This window comes from Kryptolebias marmoratus, linkage group LG11, assembly GCF_001649575.2.
Source record: "Kryptolebias marmoratus isolate JLee-2015 linkage group LG11, ASM164957v2, whole genome shotgun sequence".
NCBI lineage: Eukaryota > Metazoa > Chordata > Actinopteri > Cyprinodontiformes > Rivulidae > Kryptolebias > Kryptolebias marmoratus.
The window spans coordinates 15,837,992-15,857,995 of record NC_051440.1 but is presented as its reverse complement, the minus strand read 5'-3'; the positions used below and the strand labels follow the sequence as shown (position 1 = coordinate 15,857,995).

The window sequence follows — 20,004 nt, the reverse complement described above, 5'->3', positions numbered from 1 at the left end:
TGGATAAAATATTAATGGTATACACCACTTTACATCACTACAGGTTGTTTTGCCATGGAGAAAGCTTAAATCAGAGATGAGGAAACGGGACGAGATTTGGAAACGTTGGGAACATTTATCGTCTGTTGTAAATATCTCTTTGAATGACCTCAGCTTGGAGAAATAAAGTTTAATTCTGTCCAAATTTACAAGCTAATGGCTAGTCTGAAAATAAGCTTTCTGCAACAAGATATTAATTGTTCATAACCTATCCTCAGAACCCCTCTCTTCAAGAGATCTGAATTTTTTTCTCTAAATATATCTTTTTTGCAGACATGCTGGAAAAGCCTCTCCGTGTCCTTTTTTTCTCCTCCATAGATTTGAACCTCGGCTCTAAAGTCACCGCGCCTTTTATTCATGTGCCATATCGTATAGTACATGAATAAGTGAAACACACAAAACTCTCTTGACACAGAAGAGCAGGGACATCAGAGTGAACTGGTTTTCTAGCGACACAGGAAATTGCACAGACCCATTTCTAGTAAACGTAAGGTTCTGAATTGAGCATTAAAGGTGTAAAATGTAACACTAGATGACACACGCACGCTGTCCTAATTGTTGAGCTCTCTGTGTAATAGAAATAATTTATCCAAATGTAAAATCTAGATGAAATGCAAGGCTGCCTTTCACTGCTCTGCAGCCTCTTGTCCTGAACCTAAACTGCAAACCTGAGGAGGCAATTACTGTGCCGAATGTTTCCCATGGTAACAGCAAGGTTAATAACCAGGGCTCAAATGGAGACGCGAGATGGATGTTTTCTTCTGGACAAGAAAGCTCCAAGGCCTCCTGCAATAGAAAGTTGAAGCATCATGTCAGCAAACTGATTGACCCACACTGATGCGCTCACAGACAATAGTGCCCAGTATATGAGCTTTTTTATTATTATTATTAAAAAGAGCCAAAATTTATTTCTCAGTGCGGGTTTTGCTCTTCTCTGAGTAAATACCATCTGGCCTTGTTCCCACTCGTCTTTATGAGACTCTCAGGCCCATGTGAAAAGATGACCCAAGTTTTTATTTTTATTTTTTTGTCTGTACTTTGTCTCATCCTGCAACGAGCAGTCCATATCTTTTATAGACGGGCTACTTAATATCCCAGCTGCATTCATGTCTGGTCAGCTGTGCTTTCCCAACTGCAAACCCCCACTGAGTGATTCAACATTTAAAAAGCATTTTAAAGCTGCTTTCATGATGTGAACAAAAAGGAAACTTTTCATTTTGTAGTTTCCTGGAGGCGTGAGCAGCACTGACGTGGAAGGATGCGATTGTTCTGTGGCGTAGGGTGGGCTTCAGGGCAACCCCCCTGCTATGGTCATATCTCTGTCGGGTAGCCAGTGATTGGCCAGCACTGGGAGCCAGGTCTTGACAGGTGTTTTGGAAGAGGGGCACCTGTTTGGCCCTGTCCTTATTTAGTGATCCGTTTACTGGAAGCTGTTGAAAGCGTCTGTGAGGCACCCGAAACTCGCCAAGTCATCCGAGTAAAGCATTACATCGATGCTTTTTCTAGACTTCCAACACCTTTCGAATAACTTTTTAAAGATAATATGTAACGTATTGACTGGCTTCATGTATTATAGAACAGATCTAAGTTCTGTCTGCCCTTGAGTGCTGCCGTTTGGTTTGCTGCTCGCTCACAGCTCAGCTACAACACCTCCCTAAATGGCTCGAGCCAATGGGTGCGGCATGCTGAAGGCTGGCCAGGCTTGTTGTGAAAGTAGAGCAGCCCTGCCCGTCTCGCGCAGCCGTGCCCGACCAGTCTGACCAAGATATTCCCATAATGAGCAGGTCGGAGGCCTAAATTTGCAGGTTGAGATCAGATCTCTGGCTTGGCGGTAGTGAAAGTGCATAGTTTTAACTCAAGTAAACACAGCCCTTTCAGGACCCTAACTAAAGAGGGTTGTTTTAGTAAACAGGAAATGAACCAGCAAGGCGTTTTCTTAGAATGAGAAGAATGCCTCTGCTCTGTACCACACCAAACAGTAATGCATCTGTGGTACAGCAATGGTCATTCATTATCCAGAGGGCTTCTCTCTTTCTCTTGCTCCACTCTGGGCATTGTGGACAATTATGTGGGTGTTTTTTCTGAACTTCCTTTCTGTGTGCACCATATTAAGATTGTTCATTGTGCCTCGGAGCGCGCACTCCTCAAAAAAAAATATGAACGCTCGCGAACGAGCACAGACAAAATGAGCAGTTGGACATTTCGCATCACGCGTTCTTAACGAGCAACGGATTTACGCAGGAGTTTTAATGTGCACGTTTTAGGAAATGCAGCTCATACTGAGGTTGTGGTGAGGTGTGCTGGGTTAGCCGCATTGTCTGCACAAACCTAAGCACGCTGTCACATTGCTGTCAGAGGATGCAGCAGCTGTAGCAGTACCCCCACACACCTTCCCCTACACCCCCTTCCACTTCCCACACATGCACAGAACATACAAACGTCGCACATGTTCGCCACATGCTCGCCACATGCTCGTACAGTTTCTGTTTCTCTACCGGTCACACACACACACGCGCACACTTTTTCCACTTTCCCGGATGACGAGGACCAGAAACACCAGAGTATGGTCTCATTAATGTGTGTCGGTTCCTCTTCTCCAGCTCACACTCTGACCCCCCGCATCCACAGGAGTCAGTGACCTTCCTGTAGAGACGAGGCCTCCGAGGCGACCCGCAGACAGGGCAGGGCGCTGCTGTGGACCTGCAGCTGCCTGATAGAGGAGTCTTGAGAGCCACACATAAATCATGTTTGGATGTACACTTCCTTGATATCACAAGCTGTCACATGCTGTCAGCAAGTCTTGTTAACACTGCTATTCAGAGCTGTAATGAGGAGCAGAGAACAGCCTGTAGAAAAAGGAAGCAACGGAGTCCAGGATTGTGGATTTTTAGTTTAGTTTTTTTTTTTTATGTTTCTTCCCCAGTAAAGTTAAAAAAAGACTCATTGTGCTGTAATACCAAGCTTTTTGTTTTTTATTATGTTGCTCATGTTCATCCTGAAACGAGCATATTTGCTAACCACACTGATCGCTGCGTTAACTTTAATAAAATCCCACACGTGACAGTGATTCTGAATGACATACCGGATCCTCCAGCCTCCAGATGGATGTCTCATGATAACTGAAACGTAATGAAAGACGAACACAAAGAAAGGAAATTAGACTACAGGTAAAGATGGGAGTCACGAAGAAGAAAGAATGGAAAAAAAGTTAGCAAGGGGACGAGATTAACTGCACAGATGTTTCAGGTGCAAGTTTCGAAGCGAGGAGGCAGCGACTTCAAAGTGCCATCATTTATGTGTGCTTTTAAAAGAAGTCGTGAGCAAAGTGCCGTGCTGGTGGGCTGTTGCACGTGTCTTGGACAGCTTGCTGCGTTTCTTCCGTGGTTTTAGGCTAAGTAACTTCATGCAATCCCTGACTGCCTCAATAATGTTGATAAGACCTCTGTGGGGGTCGCACCATCTGTTGCAGCACTTGTGTTCTTCATGACTCTCTCTGTGTGTTTGTTTTACTTCTTTGTTTGGGGGTCATATTAGACATCTCTTTAAGAACACAACAGTGTTAAAGGGATAGTCTGGTCATTTTTAAAGTGATGCCCCGTCATATCGTTGTCAATAGTTGGTACCTTATCTGTCATGACATCAGCCATAAAGCATGGAGTATGAAGGAAAAGGGGAGAACAACTCTTTTCTCAAAAACGTTTTTTTTAAGAAAGACGTTTTATAAACCTGAAAACCAATAAAAACGAATTGGCCCTTGTTTGGCTTGGCATTAGCCTAGCCCGAAGGACGACTTTCCCCCTTTTCTCTATACCCCGCTCTCCATTACTGATGTCACAGCTGATGAGGTACTAACTACTGGTAACTATTTGACAGAACATCACTTCGAGAATGCCCAGATTATCCCTTTAAATTTTTGCACAGTCTTGCAGGTGATAAAACAGTAATAAATTAATAAACAAACACCACATTTTGTATACTGTGCCTTCTCAACTGTGTAATTTCATTTCAGAAATTGAGAAACAAGGGCCATAATGACTGTGCTAGTCCCGATCCCGATGACTGTTTTGGGCACAGCCCCCTCATGGATGACCATTACGGCAAACTAGGCGAAGACAGTGATTTAATGTACAAGCGCTGTGGTGTAAGTACTTTTTATCGTCTCCTGCCATTTTGTGTTGATTTGTGTCTTTATGTTGATGTTCACCACAGGCGCTAAACAAGAAAGAACACAGAGGCTGCGATAGCCCGGACCCCGATGCCTCATATGTCCTCACTCCTCACACAGAAGAAAAGTATAAAAAAATTAATGAGGAGTTTGATAATATGATGAGAAATCATAAAATCGTAAGTACTGTAAATGCAATGTTTTTGCTTGGCTTTGTGGCACAAAGGATTTTCTTCTTTTTTTTTTTTTTGATTTTTCTTTTTTGTTAATTTAACTTTTTATTCTTACGTTACCCTCCACAACCTTTTGTTAACTTCTCTTCGAGCTACACCACATTATGATTAATGCCCCTTTAAAGGGTTTCCATTTGTTTTTTGTTTTTTTTGTTGTTGATTTGTTTTGCAGATGCTATTTTGGCACGCCCTTATAAAATCTCTTTTCATTAACAGATGAAATGTTGCATGCTTCTGCTAAAAAGATTACACCCTATTATCAAGGGTATGGTTACCATAAATTCAAGCGCTCTAACTATTTTACCACATAAGAACACAGTAAATACTTTGCGAGGAGTGTGATTATTTATTATAAAGAGCTGCAGATTCTTTGGTGTGGGGTGTTTGATTTCCGCCCTGCTGCTGTGGAAATAACAATAACTGAGTAATTTCTTTGACTGTTTCTTGTTCGCGTTTCTTGTTCCTCTTTTTGTATGTCAGAAGAATATCGCAGGTTATTATTACCTGGCGTCTTCCTACACCTTCATAAAGCTGATGATCCTTTAAAAATGCTACAGTTTGTTTGTTTTATTTTTATCACATCATGTGTGGAAATTTTACAATTGTGCAATAACATATTCTTACTAAACAGTTGCTTTTTTTCCTCCATCCTCTCTGCCATTAACAAACTAATGACCACACCTAACTGGATGATGTTGTGATGAAATGCTCTAAATGCCACCTTTCGTTTTCACTTTTGGCTTTGCACGGTCAGCACTTTGAAAGCAAATGCAAATGAGATGGTATTTCTGTAGTTTTTAAATCTCCCAAACTTCTGGTTTCTGTTGGGCTGGGGAACACATCTCAAAAAGACTTTTTCTCTGTTCTGAAGTGCTGACTGCTGCAGTGCCAAAGTGATCAAATATACACGTTTTTGTATTTTCTATTGATATGTTCTTTTGTGTTGTTTTCCATGTATTACTGAAGGTGGATTTTGTATGTACAGAATAAATATTTAAGTTTTGTTCAGAGCTGGGGTATTAAATAGTCACATTTTCTACTTTTGTATCAGTATTTTATGTTTTTAAACCATCTGTTAACAATGTCACAGATTCATTTTTGTGCCATGTTTTTACTCTGGTCTTCTTGACGTTTTTGCGAATTTATTACAATAATGAAGGTAATCCTCAGGAGGAGCTCTCAGTCAATGATGCCACGGCAGCCACTTGCTCCTCAGACACACCAGATCTTGGATTTCGAGTGTGTTGTGTGTAAATATTTGTGTCTGTGTGTCTCTTTGCTCTAGCCCACAGCATTGCCTCAGCAGAACTTCTCCATGCATGTGGCAGTGCCAGTATCCAATCCTAATGCCATGTACCAGGCAGGAGGGAATCTGAGCAGCCAGGCCCTGGCAGCAGCCACGGGCTCGCTGAGTGAGAGTGGGATGCTGTCCCCTCCGCAGGCCTCTCTGCACAGGAATGTTGGCTCCGGTGGAGGCTCTCAGAGGCCCACAAGTGCAGGCAGTGCAGGTTAGTGGACAGACAATTTGTCAAAGTGGTGGATGAATTGCTGATGGTGGTTTACAACATTTGCTTTTGCTCGGTTGTGTATTTTTTAATATACTGCCTTTGTTTGTGCCAAAATCAGACAGTTATTGACCTTTTTACTCAGTTAGATGAGAAGATTAATGTGCTGAATAGTAGCTCAGCACTGGAACTAACGGAAAAGAGCAAATGTGGTTCTCTGCAGTGCTTGAAAACCTTCTCATTTCTATTTAATTTCAGTTTGTGTCATAAATGAAATATGCCACGTTAATTAGCGAGGTGTGGCAAACCAGATTTATTTCAAGCTACACAGGCTAGCAGTTAGCTCCAGCCTCATACTTAAATTGTTTTGGTTTCCGTCTTCTCATCTAACTCTTTGTGAAACACTTTCATGCAAAACGTGTTTGGAGTTTGGGCCAAAATGGCACCGGATGTGAGGGACTTAATGTCAAGTCATGTCACACCGATACTGATCAACCAGCGTTTGAGTGGAATATTTTTTTTTCTCGCCCTCTAAAATGCTTATCATCACACCTTTTAACTGTATCAGCTTTGTGGAAAAATGATCTCAGATGTACTTGTACTTGTATGGCTGGCCTGACTCAGTCGGTCCAGATGGCTTTGGCAAGATTCAGCTACACTGCATACAATGCAGGTACATGCCACAAGGTGTGAACTTCCCCATTCAAATTTAACCACATATTAAAACAGACTGGCACCTCCCCATTTGCAGGGGGATTGCTAAATGATTGTTTTTTTTCTGAGTAGCTTTATATTCTTCTTTCATTTCTTTCCTCTTTCTCGTAACTTAAAGCTTGAATAAACTTTCCATTTCGCACAACATGCTTACTTTTTGAGTGTATCTTTTAGAAATCATCTATATGGTAAACTGTTCTAAAGCTCAGATGAACACCTGCTTTCCTAAGAGCATAAATAATGGCTTGCTGAAGCTGCATCCTTACGGCGGATTGCCGCACTCACCAGCTCCGTTTCTAAAAGCATGCGGATCACAAACGATACGCTGGAGGTTCTCCTCTGAATTCCTATATTTTATAATTCCCCCACCACGAGGACACTGATGACACCCTTTCATGTGCTGTGAAGACAGATCTGCTTGACATTCTCATGTCTGGTCTAGCATCTCCATCACATGCTCTGCTAGCTCGCACAAGGATGCAGATGGTTAATCATATCACTCTGTGCATCTCATTAGGTGGCATGCTGGATACCACAGACCTTTCAGTGCCAAGTGGTGCGGGCTCCAGCCCAGCGGGTAAGTCCTCCCAGAGAGATTCATTATCTCTCTGTAGCTCTGTCCAATAGGCCTCCTGCTTAGCACATGGGCTGGATGGATGCGTTTCTATTTGTGACTGCTTCGAGATCGCTGTCATTATCACTGACTGATAGCATGTTGGTGAGATTATATTATCACTGCAAGCAAAGAGAGCACAAGTTTCCTCTCAACAGAGGAAATTCATGAAATGCACACTAAAGCGCCAGTTTTGAAGTGGGGTTCTGTGGAAAGGCTATGAGCAAATAATATCTTAACTGTTGTAGATTGATTTTTAAGCTACCTCTGTTTGGAGAAATGGAGTTTAGTTCTGACATGCTGGACGAGCTGACAGCTAGTCAGGGGAAGGCCAAGGCCAAAGTGGGTTGTTTTAAAATTACTCCAGTCGTAAAAATGTCATGGTGGTTCATGCAAACGCTGTTTTATAAATCTTTACACCTCCATTATTTTCACATTACACGGTTGTTCTGGAAGGATTATCATGATATTGCTGCAGGAAGTGCCCCAAAGCGGCACCTGAAGTGCTATACCAGGGGTAGGCAACCCTGGTCCCGGAGAGCCACTATCCTGTATGTGTTACTTGTTTCTCTGCTCCAACACATCTGATTCAGTGGTTAAATCACCTCTTCATGTTCTGCAGAAGCCTGTTAATGACACACTGATTCAAATCAGGTGTGTTGGAGCAGAGAAACGAGGAAAACATGCAGGATAGTGGCCCTCCAGGACCAGGGTTGCCCACCCCTGTGCTATAGCTAGCTGCTTCTGCCACTGTTTGTGCTTCAAAAATAACCGTGGAATTCAATAACAAACGTGTAATGTAAAACTGATGGCATTCAAAGAGTTTCTGAAAAAGGACTTGCATGAGCCGCTCAGAAATATTTGAGACTGGAGTTGTTTTAAGACTACAGCTATCCTTTTTAGTCTTGGCTCTGCTCAAAATAGCGATTAGCTCATCAATCTGATCAGAATTAGACTTAGTTTCTTCTAATTGAGGTAAGAAAAAAAAAAAGCTGAACTACTCCTTTTAAGGCATGATTGAGAAATGACAAATGACTCAACAGAATTTCAGTTTTGTCTCTGTTTGTATTTTATTAGCGCTTCCTCTGACATCTGCAGGTAGATAAACTCATTGCCTCATTTAGTCTCGTCGCCTTTATGTAGTGGTTCCTCCTCCGCTTTTCTCCCTCCTATTGACAGGTGCAGCTGTCCCCACCACCACCCCTACACACAACCCTGACAGCCCTTATAAGGCTGAAAAGGGTCAGTGAGATGCCTAGACCAGCACAACCCTGTAGCTATTCAGGCCATGTCATCCCACTAAGTCCTCGGTACACAATGACCGGACAGGCTGTCATGGCTGAAATGTGGTCTGTGAGTTGTGGAAGCAGGTGGAGTTCAACTCTTCTCCTCTGTCTGTGACTCAGCTTGTTGTTCTCTAGAAATGAGCAACATGTTGTTACAACACATGAGGACATACATGCGAACGTGTCGAGCTCTTAGAGGTGTTTTGATCAGACGTTGATTATATGGACCACCGAAGCTTGGTCTCAAGAGCACGTTTGGTTCTCCCGTTTGCTGTGGTTACGGGCCGAGGCAGAGTTCCTGCCTGCGGCCGTCAGCGATTGGCAGAGGGTGAGCTCGCTGCAGCTGTTGTTTGTACCGAGCTTGCGAGAAGAGCAGGAACTACGCGGAGGACGACCCTCGCTGACCCTGATGTCAGATGACCATTCCTGACGCGGTTCTGATTTTTCACGAGTTACAGCGACGACCGCAGCCGAGGCGTTTCAAAGGGGCCAGATGGAAGATGTGTCATGTGATTTCTCCTCTGCTCTGTGACGCGTCGCCACCACACAGAAGACGATGTAAAAGCAGAGCGAGACGCTCTATATTCGGTTCTGTGATAGCTTCTTTGATTGCAGGATTTGGATGGTTTGTCGGATGTTCGTTTAAAAGTCCTGTCTTAGAGCACTTACATGCATTCACAGTGCCACATGGAGCAAAATTGGCAACATTTGTTGGCAAACCATTTTCCATTTTTTTGTTAAAAAAAAATAGCCATCTGTTGTGCTTATCTTTGGCTCAACAGTGACTCAACAGCTAGTCCCAACTTTTCTTTGAGCTTTGTTTTCAGCTACACTCCATTTTGTATTCCTTTTCTCAACAGACTCACATAATTATATCTAATTACATGCTCTGGTTCTCAACTGGTGAGAAAATTGTGCTTAAAACTGATGATTTAAGTAACTGGTGGTCAACATTACTATAAACTGCACAGATCCCATCATCAATACTAAAGGTTTGTAGGTTTTTGAAACACATTTTCAGCACCCTCTATTAGAGTAAACTTTTTGATCCATTTGATACAAGTTTTGTATTAAGAAAATTAGATTTTTTTTTTCCCTTTTTTCTTCAAACCACCTCAAATAGTTTTATCAATCATACACATTTCTTTTCGGCTTAAATCTAACTCACGTGGGACGTTGGGCGCAATCACGTGTTTTCTTTCCCCGAACTTGAAATGAAAACGGACTGTTTCACTCGTAAACACAAGGTCTTATGCAATGCCCCCCTTTTTTCGTACCGCGTTAATAATTCAGGACAATGAACAGAAACCTAACAGCTTTCAACATGCAGAGGTTTCAGTTCACATAAGATTTCCAGCAAGAAGTCTGAATAGAGAATGAGCGCAGACCTCAGATAAAGCCCGGTGAAATGCCCTGAAAGCTCAGCCTTAACTTGTGGCTGTTGTCTTGGCTCAGGCTTGACTTTGTATTTGTTCAGATTCCCTTGCAGGCGTTTGTTTGAAGGAACTGTTTGAATCACTCATTGTCGGTCAAATCAAGTCAGATAAGCAAGTGAGGTGGGTTAGTTCAGATCTAAATGAGTAAATGCAGAACTGTCTGAATTTGCTTTGTCACAAAATAGATGACAGTGTGACACATTGTCATCGACGTTGAGAAAAATTCAAAATGACTAATAGTTCCTGACTCTATGTTTTAGTAATATTCCGCTGTCATTTGTTAGAACAGATGCAGTGGACGTACACAGCGGAGCAGTTGCATCAATTAGGCACAGCATTAAAACCATCCGGTCCAATAACAGTGCGTAGGCTGTCTTTGTGCCACCAAAGCAGAGGTTTAGTAGTGCAGCAGGGTGACTTTTCCTGCAGAGGGAGACCTCAGGTAATGGGAGTTACTGTTGGTTTCTGACAGTCTTTTGGTGGGTGTCATGAGATTAAAAGAAATCACTGGAACACAATATTCTCCAGCACAATATTGTGAGACAATTACTCTTATTGACTCTACCTGACAGTGGTTTAAAGGCTGTGGTTTACTGGTGTTCATGCTTAGTCATTGAAACTGTCAGTTTGAAGCTGGTGTTTTCATTGTTCCTTCTATCACAGCTTTTTTTTTTACCCTTAGAATTGCAATAAAACCCCTGACCTTAAAACAAAAGGAAGCAAAAAAAAACACTTTTAACTAATAAAGGGCTACCATTTCTTGAAGGAATGCATATCACCCGTGACATTTAATGCCAGTTTTAGACAAAGATCATCTAACAATATGTGCGATTTCATGCAGTATTTTGTGAATTATTGTCAGCTACGACCCCATCAAAATTTAACTCAATATCTGTGAAATTGACTGGGTTATAGCCATGTTTGAGTTGGCTAATGTCAATTAGCTGCAACGGAATTAGATTGACTCTAAAAGTTAATCAGTTGTAGATGTACAATGATTATTTTCTGAGTATTATTTTAAAATCCGTCCAGTGGTTTATGAGATGTTTTGAGAACAGAACACTCTCAAACACGGCCAAAAACTTTCATGTCCGGCCTCGCTTTTCAGCGGCGGGTGACAACTATGCAACTGGATAATTACACAGAAGCGCGTGGGCCCGTTTGACCCACAACTATGCGGTAGTTCTCATTATAAGCATTACTCATTTGTTTTTTTGGTGCACATTTGACTTTAACATGTCATAAAATTGTCATTTTATGTCATACCTGAGTGCGTAATTGATGTTTGTCTCGCCAGATGCTGTGTGATCTTATCTCTTTACATTTCACGCTCAACACAACATGTGATCCGTTTTGTTGTTTGAGCAAACGGTTCGGGACTGAACAAGCGACTAGCCGGACATGTTTATACAGACTGATATGTATAATATGTGTAATGATGTTACAAAGCACAATAACAACATGTAGCTGTTGTGGTTCAGGAGCTAAAACAAGTCACCCACTAATGACAGGGATGGCGGTTCCCTCTTCTAAGTCAAAGTGTCTGTTGTGAAAACAGCCTATTTGTCATCTCCCTTGTCTTGTTTTTCTCCAAAACAACTTTTATGTTTACAGCAGACCTCTGCTGGCGTGAAAAAACCCGAACGCCCTGGTTATTATCAGATGAGCCTTTGTGCGCCAAAGTGCCACATTTGCTGTCCATTCCTTTACACGAAATCCTATTTCCACTAGCTCCTCATTCCCGCTAAATGACGTCCTCGCTCCTTCTAATCAGGCCTGCTATTTTTGGGGGCCTTGGACATTTACTCTGCTAATTCTGTAAACACTGTTTTCTTGCAGCGGCCAAGTCTCGTGTGATCAAAGCCAGAGCTGATGGCGATAGCCGCTTGTACACACTGTTGATTCAGCTGTGAGATACTATTGTAGGCTTCATAACTGTTTATTTGGCCATGAATTGTTGCTCTCCTTATCTGAAGTCAGCGGGGGCTATTGTTCTATTATGTTTCTATGCTGGAGCCTCCTCGCTGTGCACACACTTTGTGTTTCGCTGGTGCACACTCGACACAATGGAGGAGTCAGCAACTTGTTGAAGTGTTACTGATCTGTTGATGTTGTGCTGGATAACATTAATCCTTTCTTCCCCCTGCTTTCAGGCTTTAAACCCTTCTTTGGTTTTGTTTTAAATATGAATTTCTGGTCAGTCATGGACAAAGCAAATCTGCTTTAAAACCAAAGTGCACTTGAAATGTTACTTGTTTTGTTGTTTTTAGGCCAGTTTGCTGCCCTGTTTATTTATTTATTTTTTGTTGTTATTGTGTGGAATCTGCTGAAACTTATGGCAAACCTTGTGCAGATGAGTCAGACATATTCAGTTAAAAAGATAAAAAGGTATTGCAGGTTTTTTAAAAACAGGACAAATACTTGAAAAAAAGAACTAAATTTAAATTGAAGCCCAAGCAATCCTTGAAGGAATGCATGTCGTCCGCCACCTTTCATGCCAGAGTTTGAGACTAAGCTCATCTTTTGAAGCAATAACAGAGTTGGAGTCATTTTGGTCAAACCTTGAAAATAACGTTATGCGCAATCATTCCATATTACAAGATGTCACGATTAGACTGTGTGTTGTGAATGACTTGCAGCTACACCACATCAAATTTGAACTCATTATCTGTCAAATTGACATTTTTGGGTTAGGTAATTTCAATTAGCTGTGCTGGACATCTTGAGTTACATTTATTCCAAAAGTGAATCATTTGTAGATGTACACCCAATGATTAGTTTCTGCATGTTTCATTAAAACTTGTCAAGTAGTTCATGTGACATTTTGCTAACAGACAGGCGCACAAACACACACACACACAAGTAAAAGCATTATTAACTTTTTGCGGCGGGCGATAAACTTGGCAGCAGTTGTGAACAGAGCGGCAGACTGCATCTTTTTCAGCGCAATTTATTTGAACTGACACGCTTTTCACAAACTAAACTTGTTTCTGAAAGGCAAGATACTGTTTCTTCTTTCCAGAGACGCAGTGTGTGCAGCGCCGCAGCTCATTACATGAAACAGTATCAGAAAAACTGTGGTATAAATTTCCTCCGACAGAAGTCTTAACAACTGTCGGTCTGTAACACTTACAGCTCTGTGAAAAATATTTCTCAACTTGAATTTCTTGCTGAATTTCAATGATCTGTCCACACCCTCCGATAACAATCATGGCAAGGAGATTCAGCGGTTGTGTAATGGAAAGATAGATCTTAAAATATGTTGTTTGGATTGAAACTTTTCTAAAGACAGATAAAAAAAGGGAATTGACTAATGACCATGAGCACCAAGGTGTGAATCTTGAGAGGAGAGTTTGACACTTTTCAGTTGTTTACGTGAAAAGAAAACAACAACATACCACCACGTTTTATTGCACTTTTTCAACTGTAATGGCCCTAGTTGTTTCTTCTAAGCTGTCACGGTACATTTGTCAGCGAACTGCTCCTCATCCCAAGATGCAAAGAGCTGGCTTTGAAGTAATCATTCACAATAAAAAATAAAAGGCTCATCAATTTTAAAATGGACATTTTATTTTTGTAAATGCGCAGGATAATTATCGGAGTCAATTAAAACTTCCCAGAGGGTTGGAAACACTTAACGCTGCATGCTGCAGCAAGCTGGAAAAACAGCACGGCGTGAGAGGTTTTTCTTTTGATGACTTGGGAGTGTTGTCAGTCACAGTCCATGGCTTGATGATGTGTTTCTGTTGCCGTGCATCTCTGCAGGGAATGGTTTTGTCAACCCCAGGGGCTCGCCGGGCCTCCTCAGCACAGCCAGCGGCAATGGGCTGGGTAAAGTCATGCCTACCAAGTCTCCACCGCCTCCTGGAGGGAACATGGGAATGGGAAGCCGCAAACCAGACCTAAGGGTTGTTATCCCTCCATCAAGCAAAGGGATGATGCCCCCACTGGTGAGTAAAGAGCACACCACTGCACACGAATATCACCAGCCTGAGGACCTTTATCGGGCAGCAGTGTTTTGTTTTTTTTTTGCAGAATTTTCGCCTGCACAAGTCCTTAAAGTTATCATATCGGCATAAAATGGCGTGCGCAAGTGGAGTTGTCACCTCACTGAGGACTTTTTTTGTTTATCCGTACAAGTGAGCCTGCTTATCTGAGCAACGTTCCACGTGCGCCGCGTTCCACTTTAATCGCCTCCATTAAATTTGTGAACCGAGCCAAGAATCTCAGAAAACTTTCTCAAGTTTTTTTTTTTTTTTTCCTGGTTAAGTGGAAGGCTTTCTTTAATTATCAATATATGACATTGCACCGCACCCTCAACACAGCAAAGACCTGGGGCTAAAGTAGCTTTTGTGTGTTGCAAGTGGTTCAATAACAACAGACTCGTAAAAAAAAATGTTTTGCTAATGAACCTCTGGTTACTTATGGTGCTTTTACTTTGTTAATGCTTGGCTATATTTGGAAAAATATCTAAAAGACTGCATATTATCATGATATGATATGATATGATATGATATGATATGATATGATATGATATGATATGATATGATATGATATAAGATGATACATACAGTAAATGATACAGTTCTATTTGATATGATCCCATACACTACAAAACACTTTATTGCCCATTTGAGGTCATTTGTTTTGAACTCAGTGCTGTCCCAGGAGTTGCCTTCTTCAAACATCCTGCTTTGAATACACAGAGAGCAGGACGGGTTTGCGTGTTGGAGGTCTGAAAAGGTTTGGCAGCAGCTGGAGTTTGCCTCCGTTCTATCTGAGGCATCTCGGAGCTGCAGAGGCGGTGGAGGGTGCTGTCTGTGGCAGGTCTGCAGACAGCCTGTCATTAGGCCATAATGGTATTAAATTAATCACATCTCAGTGTGACAGAGTGTAGATGAAGACTTAATCAGGGGCCCAGGGTGTGAGCCAGATAATATCTTGTCGCCCTTGTCGTGTCTTCCTACATCTATTGATTGAGTATGAGCATTAGGAGCCCTGGCCTGGTCGCAGTATGTCCCACAGCAAAGGGAAGATGGAAGATGTGCGTCTCAAGCCTCTTTTCAGCCCAGGGAGGATCCTGGGTGAACAGAACTGTGTTGTCATTTATAGAAGGAAGTTTCTCTATAATTTGTTTTGACTGTCAGCAACAGGTTTACACTTTTGCTCTTCATCCTGCTTCATTGTCAAGTTAGATTCTAACCTCTCTTAGTTTTTGTCTAGAATGTTCCTTAGTCACACTTGAAGCACTTTCCTTTTTAACAAACAGCTTCAACATTTTATGTCCCCATATTGTTGGAGAATAGTAGGCACACACTTGGAAACTGCTTAAATAGAAGTTAGCAGAGCACCTCTGCGTCGTTCAGAACGAGTACGATTTTACCAATCAAGAACTCATCAGCAGTTTTATATTCATTGTTGTCCTTTTTACCATAAAATCTTAATAGCTACCACTTTCCCGCCCCCCAAGCAGTTTACCAGAGTTTTGCTTCTTTTCTGTAACTCTCACTCTTTCTCTCTGTTGAGGGTAGTCGGAGGAGGAGGAAATGGATTTGGTGAGTTTGACAAACGCCTGGGCAAATGGCTGAGGCGTGAACATACTTCCAGTAATTAGACGCTCACCTGAAGGCAGTGCTCAAAGTGGAAACAGCTAGCAATAAGAAATAAAAAAACAGGTTTTGTCACTGCATGCTTTGGGTTTGGCCTGCGAAAATCGTCTTAGACTTTTTTTAAAACTGGCTCCTCTTTTCCTAACATGTGACTGTTACTCATATGTACCAGGAGTGTGTGTGTGTGTGTGTGTTAGAGAGATCAAATCAAGGCTTCAGCCTTTTTTAAACTGTTCCACTAACTTGCTGTCACGGGTCGATGTTAAGCAATTTAAGAGCAATGAGTAAAATATAAATCATTGATATATTTTTTTTTTAAATTTTTTATTTTTTCTGGGGGACAGATGATTGCATCACTCAAATGAAATCATTCTGTGAGACACTTGGGTTTGGTGAAGTCATTTGGCCGGACAGTGTTGGAACAATTCGAGGAAGCCATCAACGTTATGATGCAATGCAGCTTGAAAACGTAACCGCTGGCAGCTGTGCATATGTTTGTTATATTACACACGGAGGATTTGTCACAGCATTGTTCGAAACTTCACCGTGTCTGGTTTCGATTATTAGGACATTTGTAACGCACAGCCAAAGTTTGCTGCATGACCACAACAAGCTGCGTAGGTGTGTTTGTGTGGACGCATGCCAGTCACTGCACTAAAAACCCACCGGAGTTCTGCCGTTTGTCATGCTGGGAACTGGAATGACATTTACGTTTTTGTTTTGCACCATCTCATTTTGGTTTTATGTGAATTTAAAACTCATATCTGTCTCCAATCTAACTTTTTTCACTGTTTATTTGGTAGAAAGTGTTGACGTGAGTCTTTGCACTACAGCTGTGCTAAACTATCCATATAATAACTTTAATTTTAACCAAGTTAGAAAGCATAAAGCAGATTGTGTGATTCTGCATTTTTTGTGTCCTTGTTTTTTAACTGGAAAAAGAAACGATTGCTTTACATTACTGTAGTCCAGAAATCAATTTTTAGGCTGAGAAGACTCCTTTTATATATACAAGGTGAAATCAGAAGCATGTGAACAGTTTTTTTATATCCAGCCACACAAGATGATCAAAATATTTAAAGAAAATTAGATTAAAATCACTAAATTTTTGAAAAAGTTCATGTTTTTAATGGGTTTTAATCATACTGTTTAGTCAACAATAAAAATGAGTAATTATAAGGCTACACTGCCACCTAGTGGTTGATTATCTCCTCCTTAAAACAAGATGAAAAAGGTTTGGGGCTCAGGGATAGATCATAAGAAAATACAGTTTTCAGAGCCATACTTTAATGTTTTTTGTGTTTTTCTTGTTTCGTATCTGTGTGTTCTGCAGAACACCCAGAGGATAAACAGTTCCCAGTCCAGCCAGCCGCTCGCCACTCCTGTTGTGTCTGTTACCACCCCCAGCTTACCCCCACAGGGCTTGGTCTACTCGGGCATGCCCACCTCCTACAATCCTGCTGGTGAGTCTGACCCTACGGCGCCCCNAACAGCCCCCTCGGCCCGGACTGCTTGTAGCGCGCGTCGTTGGTTTCGGTAGCTTACAGTGTTGGAAGCGAGATGCGAGTGTGTTCTCAGTATGCGTGCGGCTGCGCTTGTTTTCACAGAGTACTCGCTGAGCAGCGCAGAGATCTCCTCCCTACAGGGCTTCAGCTCTCCCGGGCTCTCGCTGGGCTCCATGTCGGCATGGCAACAGCATCAACTGGGCCAGGCAGCTCTTAATTCTTTGGTGTGAGTAACACACTTACAAACAAAGGCACACTCTCCAGACGCCCCCACATAAAAGCAGCACCCACAATGCTCTGTGATATCGCACTGAATCACACATTTACATATTCCCGGCTTCTTCACATTTGTTTTTTTTTTTGTTGTTGTTCCTTTTTTTTTTTTTTTGTGCTGAACACATGGTGTCCTGCTTATCTCCGCTGCAGCGGTGGAGGTCACCTACCTCAGGGCTCCAACCTATCCATCAGCACCAGCCAGAACCTAAACATCAAGTCTGAACCCATCTCACCACCCCGGGAGCGAGTCACCCCGTCCGGTTTCACCCTGCAACAGCCGCAGCAAGGCTCCAGCCGACAGGAGGTCCTGGGACGTTCCCCGGCCGACAGCCTCAGCTCGTCTTGTAGCTCGTATGACGGCAGCGACCGCGAGGACCACCGGCCAGACTTCCACTCCCCGCTAGGACTTGGAAGACCCCCTGCCGGTGCCGAAGACAGGGAGAGCCCGTCGGTCAAGCGCCTGCGCATGGACACGTGGGTGACATAAGGAGGCCTGATCCAGTCTCCAGTCACCAGCCAGACAGAAAGAGAGAGAGAGATAGAGAGATAGAGAGAGAGAGAGAGAGAGAGAGAGAGAGAGAGAGGGATAAAAGAAGGAGCAAAGGTCCTTAGAGCTGTCAATATTATACAATTATTCAAATCCACTTCAATTTTTAAGAGTGAAATGTAACGTTATCAGGTGTCAGGACATATCTAAAGTAAATTCTCATTCAGTAAGGTTAAAAACATCAGTAAGCTGGACTGAATTTGTGCACAAGCGGGTGGTATCAGGTACTTGGTGCAATTCAGGTGGCGTCTGCAGGAGAAAGAATTTAATCGATAAGGCGGTAGATTATTGTAGTCACTCGTCTGGTCAGACACTTACATGTTAGTTGCTGTTTTGCTGTTGTGCTCGCAAGTTCGCAAACAATCAGAGAAAACTGTGTTGCTTTCAGGCTAAGAAAACTACAATTACATACGTCGTCCACCGCAGGAACGAGCTTTGAAACAACGCTGTAACCACACAAAAACCTTTGTCTAACAAGGCCTCTTCTAATTTATTGATGCTTTCACTCAAACGACACGAAGCACAAGGAATCCAGCAACCGTAATATTAGGACAAACACACATGAAACACACGGAACAATCACGTGGGAGGCAAAAACAAAACCGCGTCAGGATCCGCCGCAATAACGATGAGCCGGTTTATAATTTAAAAGGCGTAAGATGTATAAATACAAAGTTTGGGTAAGGCACACCTGTCCAGTCGAGCTGCTAAGAAAGTCAACATGTTCACGTTTGTGTTAACAGCCCATCAGTAAAATAAGCCAAAGCTGTTTTTTCTTGTGTTGTTTTGTGCAGTTACAGTTCACTCAAATGCAGCCTCTTTTGCGTCATGTTTTTCTTTTACTTTTTAACTGTTATTATTATTATTATAATTATTATTGTGCTTCTTTACAGTGTAAAAATCAAGTAAGCCGAATCTTGAATCGATATCTAAGCCATGGACATTTGCTGTTCTGTTTGTACAATTGAAGATTTGAGCCAAACCTAGTCTTTTGTTGTGTAAATATAGCGTCTTTAATATATTTTACAAGGGCGCGAGTTGCACGCCGCACACGGGCGTGTGCGCCGCCGTTTTCAAGAAAAGTATATTTTTGTGGTTTACAGCCAAGTTTACAGGAGCAGACCCGTCAGCGAATATTCACTGGTCAATATTTTACATTCTGTTTAGTCCCAGTGTTCCTCCCAAATCCTTTTGTCGTGGATTGTTGATTTGTTTCGTTGTCGGTCGGCAGTGATCGTCTATCTCAAAAGTGCCGCGTGGTTCAATTATCGCTACTCTCAGTTTATTTTGAAGGATCACAACAAGGTTAAGGGAAACGGGGTTTGTTCCTCCTCGTTGCATTTTGTATCACCAGGTGCTGAATTTACTGCCTTCATTCAGATCTGAGGTCCAACCCCCACATTGATCAGATTATAATCTACTGTTGATGTTTTCAATTGGACGGTTCGGATCTTTGGGTGTGGAGTTTTATAGAAAGATTACGAAGAAGTAATATCTTACCTGTTGCAGATGGCTCTTTGATTGTTTTCAAATACAGGAGTTTAATGTCGAGCTAATGGCTGGTCTGAGTGTTTGCATGAAACGCTGGGAAGTTTTTGAGCCTGGAGCTGTTTTGATGCAGCACTCCACTTTGGTCTCGACTGCACTCGGACTAGCCATTAGCTTGTCAGTCTCAGATAGTCCCGTCAGAGTTAATCTCCAAACTGAGGTCATTCAAAGACCTGTCTTCAACAGGTAAGATATTCTTTCTTTGTAACCCTTTCTCAAAACCACTAGACAAAGGATTTGATCTGCAAACTAAGCCATGTTGACTCTAAGGCCCTTCAAAGCACGAGACACAAACAACTGAAGACAAAAGTGCTTGTTCACTTTTTTTTGTTGTGTTTGTAAATACCAAAAGCTACACATATTTGTGTTAATTGGCTCCAGACGTTGTATCAAATCTTCCTGCCCCTGTAGTGAGAGTTGCCGTAGCCCTGCAGTAGGAGCTTTTAGGAGCCAGGAAAGTGAAAGTCATTGAAGGTATTGAAGTCAAGCGTGATGCCTGGGTCGTTACACTGTATGGTGGTGGGGGAA

General features: G+C 42.2%; 1 protein-coding gene across 14 annotated transcripts in view; it reads left to right on the top strand.

Moving 5' to 3' along the window:
* The window catches only part of mef2aa (myocyte enhancer factor 2aa), a 61,030-nt gene extending 41,026 nt beyond the window's left edge, over positions 1-20,004 (top strand). For 4 of the 14 annotated variants that reach the window (XM_025003763.2, XM_025003766.2, XM_025003765.2 and 1 more), the window contains 9 exons: positions 4,049-4,180; positions 4,249-4,383; positions 5,723-5,945; positions 7,174-7,233; positions 13,757-13,941; positions 15,523-15,546; positions 16,934-17,063; positions 17,208-17,331; positions 17,532-20,004. In XM_025003763.2, the coding sequence (XP_024859531.1) occupies positions 4,049-4,180; positions 4,249-4,383; positions 5,723-5,945; positions 7,174-7,233; positions 13,757-13,941; positions 15,523-15,546; positions 16,934-17,063; positions 17,208-17,331; positions 17,532-17,868 (1,350 nt within the window). In that variant the 3' untranslated portion in view covers positions 17,869-20,004. The remainder of the gene's footprint in view (positions 1-4,048; positions 4,181-4,248; positions 4,384-5,722; positions 5,946-7,173; positions 7,234-13,756; positions 13,942-15,522; positions 15,547-16,933; positions 17,064-17,207; positions 17,332-17,531) is intronic. The other 10 variants (XM_025003767.2, XM_025003768.2, XM_025003769.2 and 7 more) reach the window with 10 other exon arrangements.